This window comes from Engraulis encrasicolus, chromosome 2, assembly GCF_034702125.1.
Source record: "Engraulis encrasicolus isolate BLACKSEA-1 chromosome 2, IST_EnEncr_1.0, whole genome shotgun sequence".
NCBI lineage: Eukaryota > Metazoa > Chordata > Actinopteri > Clupeiformes > Engraulidae > Engraulis > Engraulis encrasicolus.
The window spans coordinates 42,991,043-43,008,699 of record NC_085858.1 but is presented as its reverse complement, the minus strand read 5'-3'; the positions used below and the strand labels follow the sequence as shown (position 1 = coordinate 43,008,699).

The 17,657-nt window shown below is 43.5% G+C and overlaps 1 protein-coding gene across 1 annotated transcript in view; it reads left to right on the top strand.

Annotated features, from left to right (window-relative positions):
• Window positions 1-5,262: 5,262 nt before the first annotated feature.
• Window positions 5,263-17,657, top strand: part of syngr1a (synaptogyrin 1a) — a 13,963-nt gene continuing 1,568 nt past the window's right edge. Inside the window, exons 1-3 of the mRNA XM_063216002.1 lie at window positions 5,263-5,774; window positions 13,517-13,754; window positions 16,187-16,332. Of these exons, the coding sequence (XP_063072072.1) occupies window positions 5,679-5,774; window positions 13,517-13,754; window positions 16,187-16,332 (480 nt within the window). The 5' untranslated portion in view covers window positions 5,263-5,678. The remainder of the gene's footprint in view (window positions 5,775-13,516; window positions 13,755-16,186; window positions 16,333-17,657) is intronic.

The following is a 17,657-nucleotide window of genomic DNA, read 5'->3' as shown; positions in this document are numbered from 1 at the left end:
CTCAAAAAAACATGAAATCATGGTTTACCATGGTCGATATTCGTAATCCAAAAAAGTCCAATTAAATCGGTCACTTTTATCAGTATGATAAGATTTTTATCAGTTCTGTCAGAACCATTTTTGTCAAGAAACACAAGAGAAGATTCTGAATGAAATGTCTTTATTGTCCCAATTATGAATTACATTTGGTGGTATGGCTGTGTTCAGAAGAGCCCCCCTATTTCCATGAGCACCATGAAAAAACAGAGAATTAGGGGGCAGCAGCAGTTAGGGAATTCTTGCCCCGGCCGAACAGGGAGAGATGAATAAAACAGAGCCAGATACAGATACAACATGTAAAACAGAGCCAGGCAACATGACAAGAACATCATGCCATGTCATACACGGCAAGGCGGAGCAGGGGGGAGGAGGTGGGTAGCAAAAACCAAGCAGTGTACTGTTGAGGGAGAAAGGGGTGAAATTTAAAGGGGTAGGCCTGTGTGGCCAATCGCTTGGGAGGGAGGAAAAATGATCAGCAGAGGGGATATCAATTAGTAGGGAATGAGAGGTGAGGCCTGGTCAGAATTGATGTTTAAACACTCAATTTCTCCCCCTTCAGCTTCCCTGTGTTGACACTACCTTGTGTCACAGCCCTGCTGTCATCACTGCAGGCAGGGTTTGAACACATAACAACACAAGGGGTGCATTCCAATATGCGACCTTGCATCCTCCACTTGTGCTTGTGGCCTCACCCCGCCTCCTGGCCCCTCCTCCATGTAGAAAACAATTAAGTTTCCCCGCTGTCAGCCTAGCCAAAATTTTTTGGGGAACTACTGTATTGTACATTCACCATCCAGTTTGCAAATGAGAAAATTACCGGTACTTTACAATTGAGCTCTATTGTAATATAATATTGAAATATAATGCTGTTGTCAGTGATGTCATCATGACATATTACTTCCTGGTACGAGGCCACAAGCACAAGTGGAGGAAGCAAGGTCGCATATTGGAACGCACCCTAGGTGACTGCTCCCCACTAATGTTTCTTTTCAGGCACTGATTGGATGACTCCTGGGCCTGCCTTTAAAATGTGCTCCAGTGTATTCATATATCAGCCTGTTTTTGTTTTTTAATTATTATTATAACGGACCAATACCACAGGTACAGAAAGGATATTAGCATGCATTGACCACCAGAGGTCTCCCTTTCCCCATGGTAAAACAAAACAACACAAGGACAATAATGAAGTGAAAGCCAAAAGCCCACCTGGAAAATTCCAACTCCCATTGTCATTGTGATACAACGCTCCACACAACGAAAGTGCATTTATGCCTCACCCGTGCAAGGGGGCAGACCCCAATGGTGCCCCAAGGGTGCGGAATGGTACTGTGCTCAGTCATGGGGGAGGATGGGGGAGAGCATGAGAAAATAACTTTCCCCACCAATTTGGCAGGTCGGGAGTCAAACCGTCAACCAAGCACTAACTTTACTTTGCTCTGCTTTGGGTTAAGCCAGTGGTTTTCAAAGTGGGGGCCAGGGACCCCTAGGGGGCCGTGAAGGGGTGCTAGGGGGGCCGCAGCAGGTTGGAAGAAAAAATATAGCTAAAAAATAATGATAATTTATTAGTTATTTATTAATTATGAATTAATGTACACCAAAATAAGCAAAAATAAGGTAAAGAATATTCCCCGTTAGTTCAGAACTGCATTATAATCTAGTTCAGCTCTAAATTGGGTATTTTATATATCCCAATGGGGCACTGACACACAAACAGAGACTATGGTTGTGAAAGAGATAAAAAAATAGTGTGGCACGGCCTATGTCAGGGGGGCCTTGGCTGGAATTTATCAGTATATGGGGGGCCTCGTCATGGTAAAGTTTAGGAAACCCTGGGTTAGGCCACCTATTGTCCAGTCCATCTTATTATGGGGAAGTTCTAAAGCAGACAGATTAAGAATGTCACTTACAGAGTGATTTACAGGGTCATTTGTCCCGGGCTCAGGTATAGAGGGGGCACTTAAGCTCAGTTGTATCGTACTGTGCCCACCATGCCAACTGGAGCCTGAACTGGTCGGCAGAGTTTGAAACAACACACAACGCATGGCGTGTTATTTCAAAAAAAGGGGGGGAGATAGGCATAGTCTTACATATGTGAGTGGCCATTTGGAAAATAACTGATGGACTGGTTGAGGGCTGTGCGGCCAAAAAACTGATGGTTGGTAGAAGACATGGAATGGGAGACCGTTGTCTCCGGGCTGGTAAAATAACTTTGGCTGAAGGTCTGTGTTTAAAAAAATAAATAAAAAAAGTTGCAATGAACTTGGACATATTGGTGGATTGTGGAATGCATACTTGTCCACAAGGATTTGGACCAAATGCCAAAAAGCAAATTGGTAAGGTTGGTATAGGGCCTACATACAATTATGAGCTGGGTCAACGCTCTGACCCATTGTGCTGAGGTCAGTGAGAAACTAGGCAAACAGTAAGCCCTGGACCAACGCTACGAAAATGAAGATTTTGCACGTTGCAATATAGACCATATTACGATAAACTAACTAGGTCTACTTTGGTGTCATATTTCTCCACACAGGTTGCAGATGGAAGAGGAACCAACGAGACAGGAGACGAGGAATTCAAATGGGCTCCTTCCAAAAGCTATTGAGCGAAAGTAGACCGAACCGCGGTCTTGTTTTTCTGTTTGTGGGCACTCAAACCATTGAGTAATGGCCCCATGTGACAATCATGAGGTGAGGATGATGAGTAATTGCCCATTCTTTTTAGGAGAGCCTACAGATGTCATCAAAACATTGTCGTGAGACAAGCTGAAAGCCAGTCTTTTGATAATTGATTAACTGATTGCTTATTTTCCTTAGAGAAGGAGTCTGAAGTCCAAAGAGTATACAGGAAGAACAGCATCGTGCATACCAACTCCTTGAAGTATCATTCTTTTTAGGGCACAGGATGCGGTGATGTAACTCAGAAGCGAAACTATTTAACTTAATGCTTTTAGGAGGCCTGGAGTAGGTGACAATGACTAACATTGGTTTTCAATCCTTACAGGACAAAGGGCCCACAAAGATGTCAAAAGAATGTGTTGGTTGTATGTGTATTGTTTAATCAAAAGTACAGGACTCAGGATGTCCACAGATGAGGTCACGGGACCTAGAGTGATCAAACCAGCCCCCAAGGACCACCTCCAGGTGAGGACAGCAGATTACAATCGATACAGCATAGGCACATTCTTGGTTACCTAACAAATCACAAAATTGCTTACACATAACCACACCCATACACACACAAACCATAAATACCAACACAAAGGGCTAGTCAAGAGTTCCTAATTTCATTTCACCCGAACTCAATAAGTGTTATTGGTCAGGGCGAGAGAGAGTTAGATGCTTCTGTTCATTTTTCTGTAGGCCCTAGTAGACTCAGCAGTTCTGGAAAGCTGTAGTGTCTACTGTGTATGGGCCATTGCTGGATAGTACCAGTGGTGGTCATTTTGTTATTTGATAATTTTAGAAAATAAATAGATTAATTTGACTTTTGGAGTTTTTGATTCTTTTGACTCGGATTTTGAACACGCAAGAAGTGTAGACCAAGACGGTGAACTTCAACAAGTTGTAGCCTATAACGTAAAAGTAGAAGTATACAGATGTAATTACAACACCAGAAGTATCATTACTTGCTTTCAACTATATATATGTATATATGTATATATATGTAGATATATACTATATATATATCAACTTATAATATCATAATACTAGCTCTGTAATTACATCTGTAGGAGTACTTCTCCTATTACTTTATACAACTTGGTAGGTTGTGGGTTCGAACTAGCATAACCATGACGCAACCTGGGTCCACATGGACAGCTGCAAGCATGTGATATAGGCCTAAGTGATGTACAGTGAACCACAGCACCTCCCTACTCCATTTACTAATCTGAAACCAATCACTGTCTTGCACCAAAAGGTGGTGTGGTTTCCAGTTGTTTGAAAGGTGAAATAACAAGTTAGTGGGGGAAGTAATTAACCAGTGCTCTCCCCCATCCTCCTCCACGACTGAGGTATCTTGAACATGGCTGTCCTGCCACACGGTTCCCTTGGGTTCCGTTTGGGGCAGCCCTCTTGCATGGGTGAGGCATAAATGCAATTTTGGGTGGTCAGGAGTTGAACCAGCAACCTTTGGGCAACGCAACAAGCGTGACGCCTCACTGCTCAGCCAGCGGAAGTTTCCACATTTTTTCCCTTTTTTTTTGAACATTTATTTTTTGGTCTTTTTGACTTCATTTATGATAGGACAGTGAAGGTGGTGGCAGGAAGCGAGTGGGGAGAGAGAAACGGGGAAGAGCCGGCAAAGGACCCGGGCCGGGAATCGACCCCGGGTCAGCCACATGGTAGACGAGTGCCCTACCGGCGTCTGGCCACGGCAGGGCCTGAAGTTCCCAAGTTTTTTACTGAGAATATTTTCGCCACTAACCACCTCCCATACGCCGAACAATGTGTCCCTTAGTATTGCTAGAATTTTGTGTGAAATTTACACGACAAGTCAATGCATTCATTAACCATACAAGTTAATAGACCTACAGTTAATTGTAGAATTATGACATTTTTGGGGTTTTTTTAGTTTTTGATGGAATTTTTAGTCGTGTTCGTTACACCTATTATTCCGCTGTAGAGTAAGAGGGTTTTAAGTTTTTTTTTTAATTTAGTGTATACACCAGTGATTTTCAAACTGTGAAACGGGGCCCACAAGTGCAAAGGGACCCCTAGTGGACCTTGAAATGATTTTCTAAAGATCACAATCACAGTTTTGTGTGTGTTGCTGTTTATTTGAACGTTATTGTTTATTGGGTGAGAGGTGTGAGTAGGCCCCAAGTAGGAAAAGGTTGGGAAGGACTGGTATATTGTCTAGCCCAGGGGTGGGGAATATGTCTTGAGGCGGGCCGTTTGTGGCACTTGAGGACGTTTTATCTGGCCCCCGATATAATTTTAATGTTATTCAGCTTCACATGAAATAATAGATATATTTTGTAATGGAATCCTAGAAAATTCACTTGCAATACAATTCAGTTATAGGCTATTAGGGGGAACTAGAGAAGGTGGGGTCTGTTCAAAAGGTGACTGCCTTCAATAGGCCTAAAGTGAAGGGGGAAATCCTGGTTTGTGTTCATAGTAGGCTACGGCCCTCGGATGAATTTGAAGTGGCCCTTCGAATGAAAAAGATTCCCCACCCTTGGTCTAGCCTTCAGATGTAGTTACAACAGCGGCAGCCAGGCAAGGCGCCCTCTTCTTGAGCGCAACGTGAGCGCGTGAGCTGCGCTCATTTGGTCATATACTTAAAGCGTGCACGTCAAAGACTTGACTAATGCGCATACTCACGCTCATAGGAATACGTGTTAACTCTTCTACCCTTCACTCTTGAATTGAGAGTGTCGTGCTAAGCAGCGTGAAACTACGGACATAGACGGAGAGGTAGCTGATTCCATAATACAACGGTTACTACCGACGCTGCGTCGTGGAGGAGAGAATTGTTTAGGTGGGCATTATAAGCTAACCTTCATCTCCGCTGCAGCGGTCGAAGTTATCGTTTAAGTATCACCAAGGTCAACTTTCTAGCTAGAGGTCCGCTACGGTGCTCATAAGACACTGGGTGGTGTCGTGGGGGAGATACACAACCACCGCTGAGGAAGGATGGAACAGGCGTATGGCGCGGGCAAGGCTGGCGGTGCCTTCGACCCCTCGACGTTCTTTATGCAGCCCCAGACTATCGTCCGGTTATTATGTTGGGTAAGTCCCGTGATGGCAGATTAGTGGTGCGTGTGCTGTCCAGATTCCCTTCTTTGTGTAAAAATAAATAGATGGGCTACTTCTACGGACATCTGGCACACAGTAGTTTTTACGCGCACATGGATCACAATGTTTGGAGCACCGTCACCGCATTTTTGCTCTTCGAGAGACTTGCTATCTGACCAACCTGTTGCTTGTTGAATACACCTTCTACTGTGTGTTGTTGTTTCTGCTGCTGCATTAAGTAGCTTACAATGGGCTATTCTTTTCTGTTGGGAACTTGTCTTTATTCATTTGTTTCTAAACGTCACCATCGTAGGGTAATGTATTTGCAAACGAAATGGGACAAATCCTGATTCAAGAAAACTGAGATTAGGTTGGGTTCTATTTTTGGCACGTTCACGTGAGTCAATGGGCGTTATAGGTAACCTAGCCTACTCTCTGTTAAGCATGTCCCTTTCTGAGCGTTTTGGGGAGCTCAACTCATCACCTGTAGCCTAATGTGAATGTTTTCCCTCTATCTCTTGTCATTCATCACTTCGTGTTGCTGTCGAGCAATGCGTACTCCCCCTGTTTGTTCTGTCTTAATTCAGCCAATCATAGAGCGGCTTTAGGTTTAACGGGTGACCAAGGGCAAGGAGTTGCTGCTGATCATCGCCAGTGGAAGGGTGGGGGTGGGGGGGGGGACTGGTATTGTACGAGAAAGCGTAAAGTCACATTTTACACCCACACCCCGCCAACTTAGTGAAGAACAGTAGAATTCCATATTGATTATTAGTCAACCCAAATGCTTTGGGCCAGGGATTCCCAAACTGGGGGGCAGGTCACCAGTGGGCCTTGAATGCATTGCCAGTGGGCCTTGAATTCATTTTCTAAAAATCAATTTAACATTTGTGTGTGTGTGTGTGTGTGTGTGTGTGTGTGTGTGTGTGTGTGTGTGTGTGTGTGTGTGTGTGTGTGTGTGTGTGTGTGTGTGTGTTGCTGTTGATTTATTTGAGCTTTATTATTTATCGGGTCAGAGGTGGGCCCCGAACATTTGTGAAAATGTCAAGTGGGCCCCAAGTCGGAAAAGGCTGGGAACCCCTGCTTTTGGGTATGAGGGCCGTGGCTAGTTTAACTAGGTCAGCAGATCAACAGAGCAGAAGCTGAAAACAGTCAAATGTATAGCAGCCTTACATGATAGAGGGTTAAATGCTTATTTGCCTGCACCTGCCTGAAATGCCTGATCACTTTGGTCACATGCTTCACTCTGAACTGTTACGCATACACTAAAGCTACTAATAATGCAGAAACTACTAAGAAGCGAGAGCAAGATGGAGAGAGAATCTAAAAAAGACCTACTGAGGAAGTACAAATAATAATAATAAAAGCATACAGGCTTCTTCTACTACTACTACTACTAATAATAATAATATCCTAATACTACTTCGAGGCCTACTACTAGGCCTAATAATAATAGTAATGATAACAAAGTAATGGTAACATTTCTCGGGTCATACAATCCAAATTGGCCATTTATTGGAAGGGCAGAGTGAAAAGACTTTAAGGTTAACCAAGTACATGGGCTACATTAATACATTTCATTACAATGTGCAGGAATGGCTGATTAATAATAACTGAATAACTGAGACTCCTGTCATTTTAGTGTGGAAAGTTTCATAGCTCAAGTGGACCAGACTGTTGGCCAATCTTCATTAATGGCACATTGCACCAGTAAAGTGAAGTGTGATGGTTCAATTAGCAGGGTAAGAGCACAGTTTTGCTCAAGATTTTGCAATGCACACAACATTGTGGGTGACATGTCAGAGCTAAAAAAGGAGACATTTGTTTCATTTGTTGAGACATTGGTTAGTTACGGCCTCTCAATGATCTCAGTTTACCTTTGACAAGCCAAATTACATACAGTTGTCACTGTGAGGTTACAGATCAGAACATATTTTTTCCTAGTCGAGTTGGTCTAGCACTGCACTAGTGGAAATCGGACAGAAATGGACAGGAAACCCACCCTTCAATCACAACGGAAGTCCACAATTTGAATCGTTGGGGTGAGTTTGTCACTGTTGGATTTGCTAGCTAGACTATGGAAAGCGTACATTGTAATGACAACTGTCATAAGACATTTGCCTGATTATCATCGACTTTTGAATCTCGTACCAAGATTTGTTGGTCTGAGCAAGAAGATAGCGAATAACATTTCCCAAACGGCCTGGTTAACCTGCATCCCTCGGCTTGCTACTGGTCGAGGCCAGAAAAGGCTATGCCAAAGTTTAAACCAAACATTTTCTTAGTCTCAATAGAACGTCTCCACTTAAACCCTGTCACTGCTTTCAACAGGCCTCTACCCAGGGCCGTTGAAGCTTCTCAAAGTTGATTGCTTCCCTACAAAGTGGGTGTAGTTCCCGATTTCTCCGCAGCTCAGAAACAATATTTGTATTGCTCCTGGCCTGACTAGAATCAACGCCTAAGGCAGGGGTGGGGAACCTATGTCTTGAGAGCCGGTTGCGGCCCTTGAGGCCATTTTATCCGGCCCCCGGCATCATTTTAATGTTATGCAGCTTCTCATGAAATAGGCCTATGACATATTTTGTAAAGGAATCTTAGAAAATACATTTGTAATGCAATTAAGTTATATTCAGTGGCCCTAGAGAAGGTGGTGTCTGCTTTAAAGGTGGCTGCCTTCAATATAGGCCTAAAGGGCAGAGGGAAATCCTGGTTTGTGTTCATAGTACGGCCCTCGGAGGACATTTACGGCCCTCGGATGAATTTGAGGTGGCCACTCGCATAGAAAAGGTTCCCCACCCCTGGCCTAAGGTGTTGCGTCACTAGTAGCGCATTCAGGCCGACTGAGAACCGTGCTGGAGCCCGTTCCAGCACCTAATCGCGAACCGACCGTCGTGTTCACGCCACAGATATGTGCGTTCGCGAACCGGAAAATTGGTTCGCAATGCGAACCGCAAAATACTAGGTTTTTCTCTGCGAACCGTGACGACAGCGTGGTCGTCAGCAGGTTCATCCGGGTAACACAGTCACGTGCGGAAAAAGTTCAGAGCCCGATATGAACACTGGCAGTTCGCAGACAAACACTTTAGCGCCGATGTAACTGGTGCGATCACCGACACCGGCTCCGTTCTGGTCGACCTGAAAGCCATAAAGGAGGGTCTAGTCAGAGCACACAAACACATATAGGGAGATACTCATGGATTATTGAACAGACATACACAGACATTTCTATTCACAATTCCACATTCTACCTTTAACACACACACACACACACACACACACACACACACACACACACACACACACACACACACACACACACACACACACACTTACCGGTATGTACGGTATATCGCACAGGCATGCCTATACTGTACATGCTTTCCTTGATAGTACCAAATTGTTTGTTTATAAATACACACACACAGAGAAGAATTTTTATTCATAATATCAAATTCTTTTGTTATTTTCTGTCTCTGTCTCTGTCTCTGTCTCTCTCTCTCTCTCTCTCTCACACACACACACACACACACACACACACACACACACTAAATCCCGTCAGGATGTAATGGGCCGCATGAAAGGGCTGCCTGCCCTGCTGATCATCACAAGATCAGAACCCCACGTGGCACGCACACACACACACACACACACACACACACACACACACACACACACACACACACACACACACACACACACTCTCTCTCTCTCTCTCTAAATCCCATCAGGCATCCACAATGCCTGCTTTCATTTTCCGGTTCTCAGGACACAGTAGTTGCCTCGTGATGCTAGATGGTGTTTTTTCAAGGGCACTACTCAGTAAATTGTGTTTTATAATGTTAATTCAACACTTGTTGAAAAAAATATACACATTGTGGCCTATGGTCTTAAAGTAACACTGCAAAATGGTTTGCTGTGTTGTGTACTTGAATATGTGCGGCAGACCAACTAAGAGAGAGAGAGACACACTCACTAATGTGCCAACTACGACAATACCGCAGAGTCTTGCCTTGAGATTAAAGGTCCAATGTGTAAGATGTAAGATTTCCCTTACTTTAGCTTTCATAATGTGGCCGGATTGGTTGAAAGGACTTGGTGTGAAGTCTCTCTAGTTTTTCTACCATTAGGACGTGTGGGTGCCACACAGCGTTTGCAGCGGGACACATCGTCAGTTTTGTACCTGAGTGTCACCGGGTGTTTTGGCCACTTAACACAATACATACATTCTCTGCCGAGGCTGGCCCACCACAGACTGATCAGGCACAATGATTGTGTGTCCTGCTGTAAACTGTTTCTAGCAGCCCAGGTGGTGTCACTTCTCTACAGCCACTGCCAATGGCGCATTCTCTCCGCTCCGCTATGGCTCAGAATTATACCCTTGCTTGAGGATTTCCATTGAAACTGCACACCAAAGTACCACAGCCTGTTTACCAGTGGGCCACTGAAGCCAAACCGATAAAGTGAGATTATGTGACTAATTCACTGCTCATGTGCAGATGTGCCCATGCCTAACAATGTACGTCATTGATATAAATGTAGGGTTGACTTTCACATTACATTCCTGATTATAGCTCTATGGTGTTATGAATACTTAATAGGGTAATGGATTAGCCAGGCCATCTGTGGCGTTGCTTCTAGTTAGGCCAAGAGCAATGTAAATATTGTTTCTGATCTCCGGAAAAATCAGTGACTCCACCCACTTTGTTGGAAACCAGTCAACCAGTAGCAAACCTAGGGAGGCGGGTCAACCATGCCGTTTGGGAAATGTTCATTGTTATGCTCTCGGTCAGACCAAGGGCCTATACTACAAAGCTAGTTCAGGTGTAAACCAGGTTTAGTTAAGAGGAAAATCATCTAATAGAAGAGCATGGAGTCCTCCTCATTTTCTGAAGAACATGAGGACTCAAGGTTCTTCTATTAGAAGATTTACCTCTTAACTTAACCTGGTTTACTCCTGAACCAGCTTTGTCGTGTAGACCCCAAGTCTCAAAGAGATTTGAAAGTCGATGATAACCAGGCTAGTAATGGGTAAGCAGTCAGGACGTCAGTTCGGGGGGTAAGTCTTTGGGGAGTACCAGCTGAGGTGCTGCTCCTGGCCAAGCTGGGTCTAGAGGCCCCCTAGGGAGCGATGGGGAGTCCTAGGGCGACGTGGAGGAGGATACAGCTATTTTGTTTTTTAATACTAAGGGCGTGCTGTTGGCAGGCTTATGATGAGGTCAAGGGGGCGTTGGGAAACATATGATGTGGTCAAGGGGGAGTTTGCTCAAAAAAGGTTGAGATCTATTGTATTTGGGGGCAGTAATGGTTAAGCAGTCAGGACGTCAGTTCGGGGGTTAAGTCTCTGGGGAGTAGCAGAGAAGGTGAGGTGCTGCTCCAGGCCGAGCTGGGTCTAAAGGTCGAGGGAGCTGAGGGGCTAGCTGACCGGTTTTGTCCAATGGCTGAGGCCATGGCTTCCTCTGAGGCTGAGTGAAAAAGAAATAAAGTCCACAACACTGCTTGTCTACTGTGAATATTTAATAGAGCGCAACGTTTCGAACTTCAGGTCTTCATCAGGCAAAGTGACGAAGACCTGAAGGTCGAAACTAGGGATGCAAATTATCGATTAATTAATTAATCATTAGTTGACAGTGTTATCGATCGACTTTCGATTAATTGATAAGCGGCGTTTTTTCACCTGAATTTCATAGGGCCTTTTAAAATAGCAGCTAAATAGTTAAAACACTGAGTTCAAAAAGTATAGGCCTATATTGTTATATTAAATTATATTATGAGAATTAGGCCTACATTATGATCATTAAGCCCATATTGTATTTCATTGTAGTATGTTATATTATATTATATATTCCTCAAGTAATTATGCATTAGGAAAAGAAAGCAGACATGTTTTCTATGGCATCTCCACACCACCTTTGGGGGGGCATTGCTTGGTTTCACCCAGGAGTGAACTAGTAGCCCCACGCCCCCTATAGCAGTGTTTCCCAACCTCTTTTGTCTTGTGTACCCGCAAGCCTTTTCGTTGTGCAATGAGTGCCCCCTAAGTCAAATTCTATATCGCTTTCTCTATTCCACTGTAACTAAGCTCCATATATTTGGTAAAATTGCATTTTTCGAAGTACCCCCTGCAGTGTGCTCGCGTACCCCTTGTGGTACACGTACCCCTGGTTGGGAAACACTGCCCTATAGCCTTGCAGTTGCCTGAGATATGATGACAGACAACGTTTTGTGAAACGTGATCAGACTCAGAAATTGTCTACATATAGGTGTGTCAGCCAGCATGATCAACCACAAGCATTTTAATTTTATACACTTCAAAATAAAGAAATGCTATCTTTTGGGTGGTGTGTTGTTGTCCATAATGCATAGTAATGTCAACAAAGTTCGTTTCTGAACAAAAAAAGCTATTTCCTGTGTCTGTAAGGAGAGCTAATAAGCTATCAGGCTCCATTGAGAATGAATGGTGCTATGACAACAACACTTACAGCTAACATGGATTCACCTGAAATTGAAAGGATGGTGCTCCTCTTCATGTATGGTCATATACTACCATGCCCAGTTCAGCTAATACTAGTCTTGATATCTGACAGGGTGTTAGTGATTAAAATTACAGCTCACAATTTGAAATGACTACGTTTGTGATTTCGCTAGTTAGCACGCTAAGCTAACATAGCAAGCTTAACCCTACAGTGAAATGCTGCTTGCAGTGACATTTGCCTGTCTTGAAAGATCGTTTTTCTCATAATTCAAACAGTAACAACTTACACAATTGGGCTTGGCATAATCACGGATTCAAGTACACATCTCCAAAAGACCCACAAGAACTCTAGAAGTTGCAATGACGATTTAATAGATAAAATCTGCGCACCATGGATTTGAATAGGACTAGAACTACTCAACAGTCTCTAGCGCCCTCTAGCGATTAATCGCGATTAATACATTTTGATCGAGCAAACTCTTGACCGACAACTAATCTAAAGTCGATTAATCATTTGCATCCCTAGTCGAAACGTTGCGCTCTATTAAATATTCACAGTAGACAAGCAGTGTTGTGGACTTTTTCTTTTTCACTTGGATTTGCTCTCATTGTCCTGAACTTCCTCTGAGGCTGGTCAGGTGGAAAGAGTTGATGTGGCAGTGGAAAGGGGTTCTCCTCATCGAGTAGGGCAGCTTCAGCGTGCGTCCGTCCCAGGCACTCGAGGCACTAGCGATGCCGGTCCCTCTTGGCCCTCGGATGCCCGCAATCTTGATACAAATGGGACATCTGTCCAAAAAAAACTGTAAAAAAAAAACACATGAGAGAAATCAAATAAACAGGGCACTCTTGGTAGGCTTGCACTGGCTAAAATGAGTAGACCTTTGTTTACAGTCGTCTGCCATTTGGCGTGATTAAAAATATACAAAATGCTTTGTGGAATGACCACAGACTGATCCAAGTCCTAAGTAATAGGTCACAGTTCTTGCAATAAGACACTACTATGCTAGCCTGACTATCATCGACTTTAGAATCTTTTTGAGACTTGGTCTGACCGTTGGTCTGTCAGTTTTTTGATTCCCGACAAAGTGGGAGGAGATCCCGATTTTCCAGGAGCTCAGAAACGATATTTGCATTGCTCTTGGCCTGACTAGAGGCAACGCTGAAGGTGTTGCGTCACTAGGAGGGCACGGCCTGGCTACTACTATGCTACTGTCAGAGACTCTCTCGCACCTAATCTCCTGTCTCTCCCTCTCCACTCCTCCCACAGCTCTTCTCCTTAGTAATATTCGGCTGCATCGCCAACGAGGGCTATGTCAACCGGCCGGACGAGATCGAGGAGTACTGCATCTTCAACCGCAACGCCAACGCCTGCAACTTTGGGGTTGGCATGGGAACGCTGACGTTCCTCTGCAGCGCCGGCTTCCTGGCTCTGGACATCTACTTCCCCCAGATCAGCAGCGTCAAGGACCGCAAGAAGGCCGTGCTGGCCGACATCGGCATCTCAGGTACCAGGAATTGATGACATGAAATGATGACTACCATTATTTGGCTTATACAGGGGTTGTACAAAATAACTGAGACACCTGTCATTTTAGTGTGGGAAGTTTCATGGCTCAAGTGGACCAGCCTGTTGGCCAATTTTCATTAATGGCACATCACCAGTAAAGTGAAGTGTGAAGGTTCAATTAGCAGGGTAAGAGCACAGTTTTGCAAAATTTTGCAATGCACACAACATTATGGGTGATATGTCAGAGTTCAAAAAGGATAAATTCTTGGTACGTGTGTAACTGTTGCATCTTTGACCGAGACAGCAAGTCTTTGTGATGGATCAAGGGCCACAGCATCCAAGGTATTGTCTGCATATAGGGTTGCCAACTGTCAATGAAAAAAATACGGGACACTTCATCGTGCCGGGGGTCTGGGGGTCGTCCCCCAGAAAATTTTGCATTTCTTAGATGTAATTTCCTGCATTCTAACGTCCCGTGTCCCGTTTCAGTTCAATACGGAACCCGTACTTTTATCTCTAAATACAGGACGATTCCGTATTTCAAGGGACGGTTGGCAACCCTATCTGCATACCACCAAGAAGGATGAACCACATCCAACAGGATTAACTGTGGCTGCTAGAGGAACTAAATGACAATAAAATGACAGGTGTCTCAGTTATTTTGTCCAACCCCTGTACATGTCTTCTATTGTATTTTTCCCTATACTATATGTTACATGTTCAATGTTAAAATGTTTAGTTGTTATTTATTGTCTTACATAAACACACCATCAGAGAGGCCAAAAACTACCCTTTCAAATCTGGTTTCGAGATTTGGTCTGACCCCTTGCAAAAGGAGAAACGTTTCCCAAATGGCATGGTTGACCCGCCTCGCTCGGTTTTGCTACTGGTCGAGGACAGAGAAGGCGGTACAGGGATTCCAAAATAATCCGTGCAGCAGTCTGTGTATCATTCGTTCATTTGTTTTTCAGAAATAGCTGTCTCAGCTGACTTTGGCCAGGCTCTCTTTAGTCTACTTACAAAGTCACGGGCAACTTCTCAGCATCAAAAAGACACTTGATTGGTGTTACCTGGCTGGAGGCAGGGTTGCCAGATGAGGCTGATGATTTCCAGCCCAAAAAATGCTCAAAACCCGCCTAGAATCACAAAATCCTGCCCAATTCTATTGATTTCTATGGCAAAAATTGGGCGGGTTTTTCTGCTAAATGCCATTTTTTTACGCACATGGCCATGCTAAGCAGCCCAATTGGGCGGGAAACAGCCCACTACACTGCTGCCTGCCCTGCGCTGCGCTGCAACACGCAGCCAACATCCGTTCAGCTCAGGCGTGTTCAAAATGACAAAGAGGGACAAGGGGCCGGGCGCGTATCCGGGGAATTATTATTACATACCAGTGCTTGACATGAACTTTTTCACTCACCAGCCACTGCAGCTAGTGGTTTCCCAGAGTCTATTCTACAATTACGAATTTGATCTTTTTTCCCCTTTACTGTACATTTAACCTCATAAAACGAGGTGCTAAAACATATAAATATAAACATACAAAACAAATTGAAACTGACTGAGCTTTTTCTTGAAATTACGGTGAATACAATCAATTAATGCACAAAGGGGGAACTAGAATATGGGGTACTTTTAATATGGCATGCCAAGGAATAAGCCACCTACTAAACTGGCTAGTGACAATGAAATGATTACTAGCACAGCCAAATTTGACCAGCATTTGGCCGGTTGGCAGGTGCCAGTGTCCAGCCCTGTTACATGCATGCTTGTAATTGACAAGCATTCATAAATGACCATGTCAGCATGGGTCATACAGTACATTGTTTAAAAATTGGGCCTACAAAAAAAACTTTCAAAAGCGCAAAATTTCTTTACCAGTAAGGCAAAAGGGCAAGTGCTGGTGCACACCCACGTGTCAATACTATGCACCCCAGTGGTCTTGACATCTTTGACCGCAAAACCTACAGTGGTCAGACCAGTTAATAGTTTAGTTACTAAAATATTTTTGATTGGGCAGCATATTTTGGAAATTAGAGCGAGGAAATTTCACGAGTGTATTTGTTGTACAGGTGGTATCCTATGACTCCTCCACACTAGAATTCACTGAGCTCCTGAGAGCGGCCCATTCTTCCAGAAATCTTTGTAAAAATGTCTTAATGCCCAAGTGCTTGATTTTAATTTAGGACAGGACAATATTGCTAAGCACATAAAAAACAATGAAAACCTACAAAGAAATATAGGACTGAAAACTCTATTATTTAAACCATTTATCTACTTAATGGTAATTTGAGCTTAATCACAATTATTAATGATTAAAAACGATTATTAAATTAATTGATTATTGAAAAAAATGTGCCAAATGCCACATCTCTCTCTCTCTCTCTCTCTCTCTCTCTCTCTCTCTCTCTCTCTCTCTCTCTCTCTCAGCATTCTGGTCCTTCATGTGGTTTGTGGGTTTCTGTTTGCTGGCCAACCAATGGCAAGTGTCTAAGGAGGAGGACAACCCCCTGCGGGAGGGGGCCGACGCCGCGAGGGCATCTGTCTGCTTCTCCTTCTTCTCCATCTTCACCTGGGTCTGTACTACGACATCTTTAAAACACATATAACAGCAGCAACAACTGCTACTACTAATGCAATAAGAATAATAGCTGAGGTGTCAAAAGTAAAAGTAAAAATTAAAAAAAGAAACACAGTTTCCTTCCAACACAGGGAACTTATCTGAGTAAACAGTAGACCTGTGTACTCGTCTTACGATCAGCTAACTATGCACTGGTTGGATCAAGTTTGTGGTGGATCCTTGATAGGTTTTCAGTGTTTTTCAGTAACAACACAGTCTGTCTATCCCATTAGTTACAATGGAGTAAATGGTGTAACAGCTATGTAATGCCATGTGGCTAGTGTTATAATTATAAAGTACTTTTACTTTTAGTTTTGACACCTCTGAATAATAGTAGTGGTTGTAGTGGAAGTAGTAGTAAGTTACGGTCACCATATAGACACACCAAAACAGAAAAAGCTACAAAGCGACGCTGGACTGTTTTCATGGCAAGAGCAGCACGCACGATATTTGACATTTCGACATTCCAATTGGCTGTGGCGGCTGCCACTGCACCACATCATAGCTTATTACCATAATATTTTCTGAAATTCAACTTCATAATGTCACTTTTGCCTCTTTTGTCGCTAGCTCCTATATGTAGTACAGTGGCTATGAAAAGTGTACACAACCATGTTCAAATGCCAGGTTTTTGTGATGTGAAAAATGACAGAAAGACAAATAATTTCACAACTTTTCCTAGTTTAATCTAAACTATTAACCTGTGCACTGCAATTGAAAAATAAACTCAAATCTTGAACGTGGAAAAAATGAAAATAGAAACTTAAATGAACATGGTTGCATAAATATGCACACCCTTAAACCAATTATTTGTTGCGTTAACTTTGGCTTTTATTTGAGCACACAGTATTTGTGGTTAAGAGTCTATCAGCGTGGCACATGTTGATGTGGCAATATTTGTCCACTCTTCTTTGTAAAAGCACTCTCAAGCTTGCATGCCCACGGGGACCCCGGTTCGAGTCCGGCCGGGGTCGTTTCCCGATCCCACCCCGCCTCTCTGTCCCACTCGCTTCCTGTCACCATCTCAGACTGTCCTATCAAATAAATGCATAAAAGCCCCCCCCAAAAAAATATATATATTAAAAATGTTGTTCTGAAATATTAAGTTCCTCTTCATCTTCAACTTTCTAACAGGGGGACGAAGGTTTTGTGGTAATACTGACTGGAATTTGGAGCTGTTCATAATTCCCTCCTCCCTGGCTAAGGCCCCAGAAAAACAGCCCAAAAGCACAATGCTGCCGCAATCATACCTCACTTTAGATATGGTGTTATTTGAGTGAT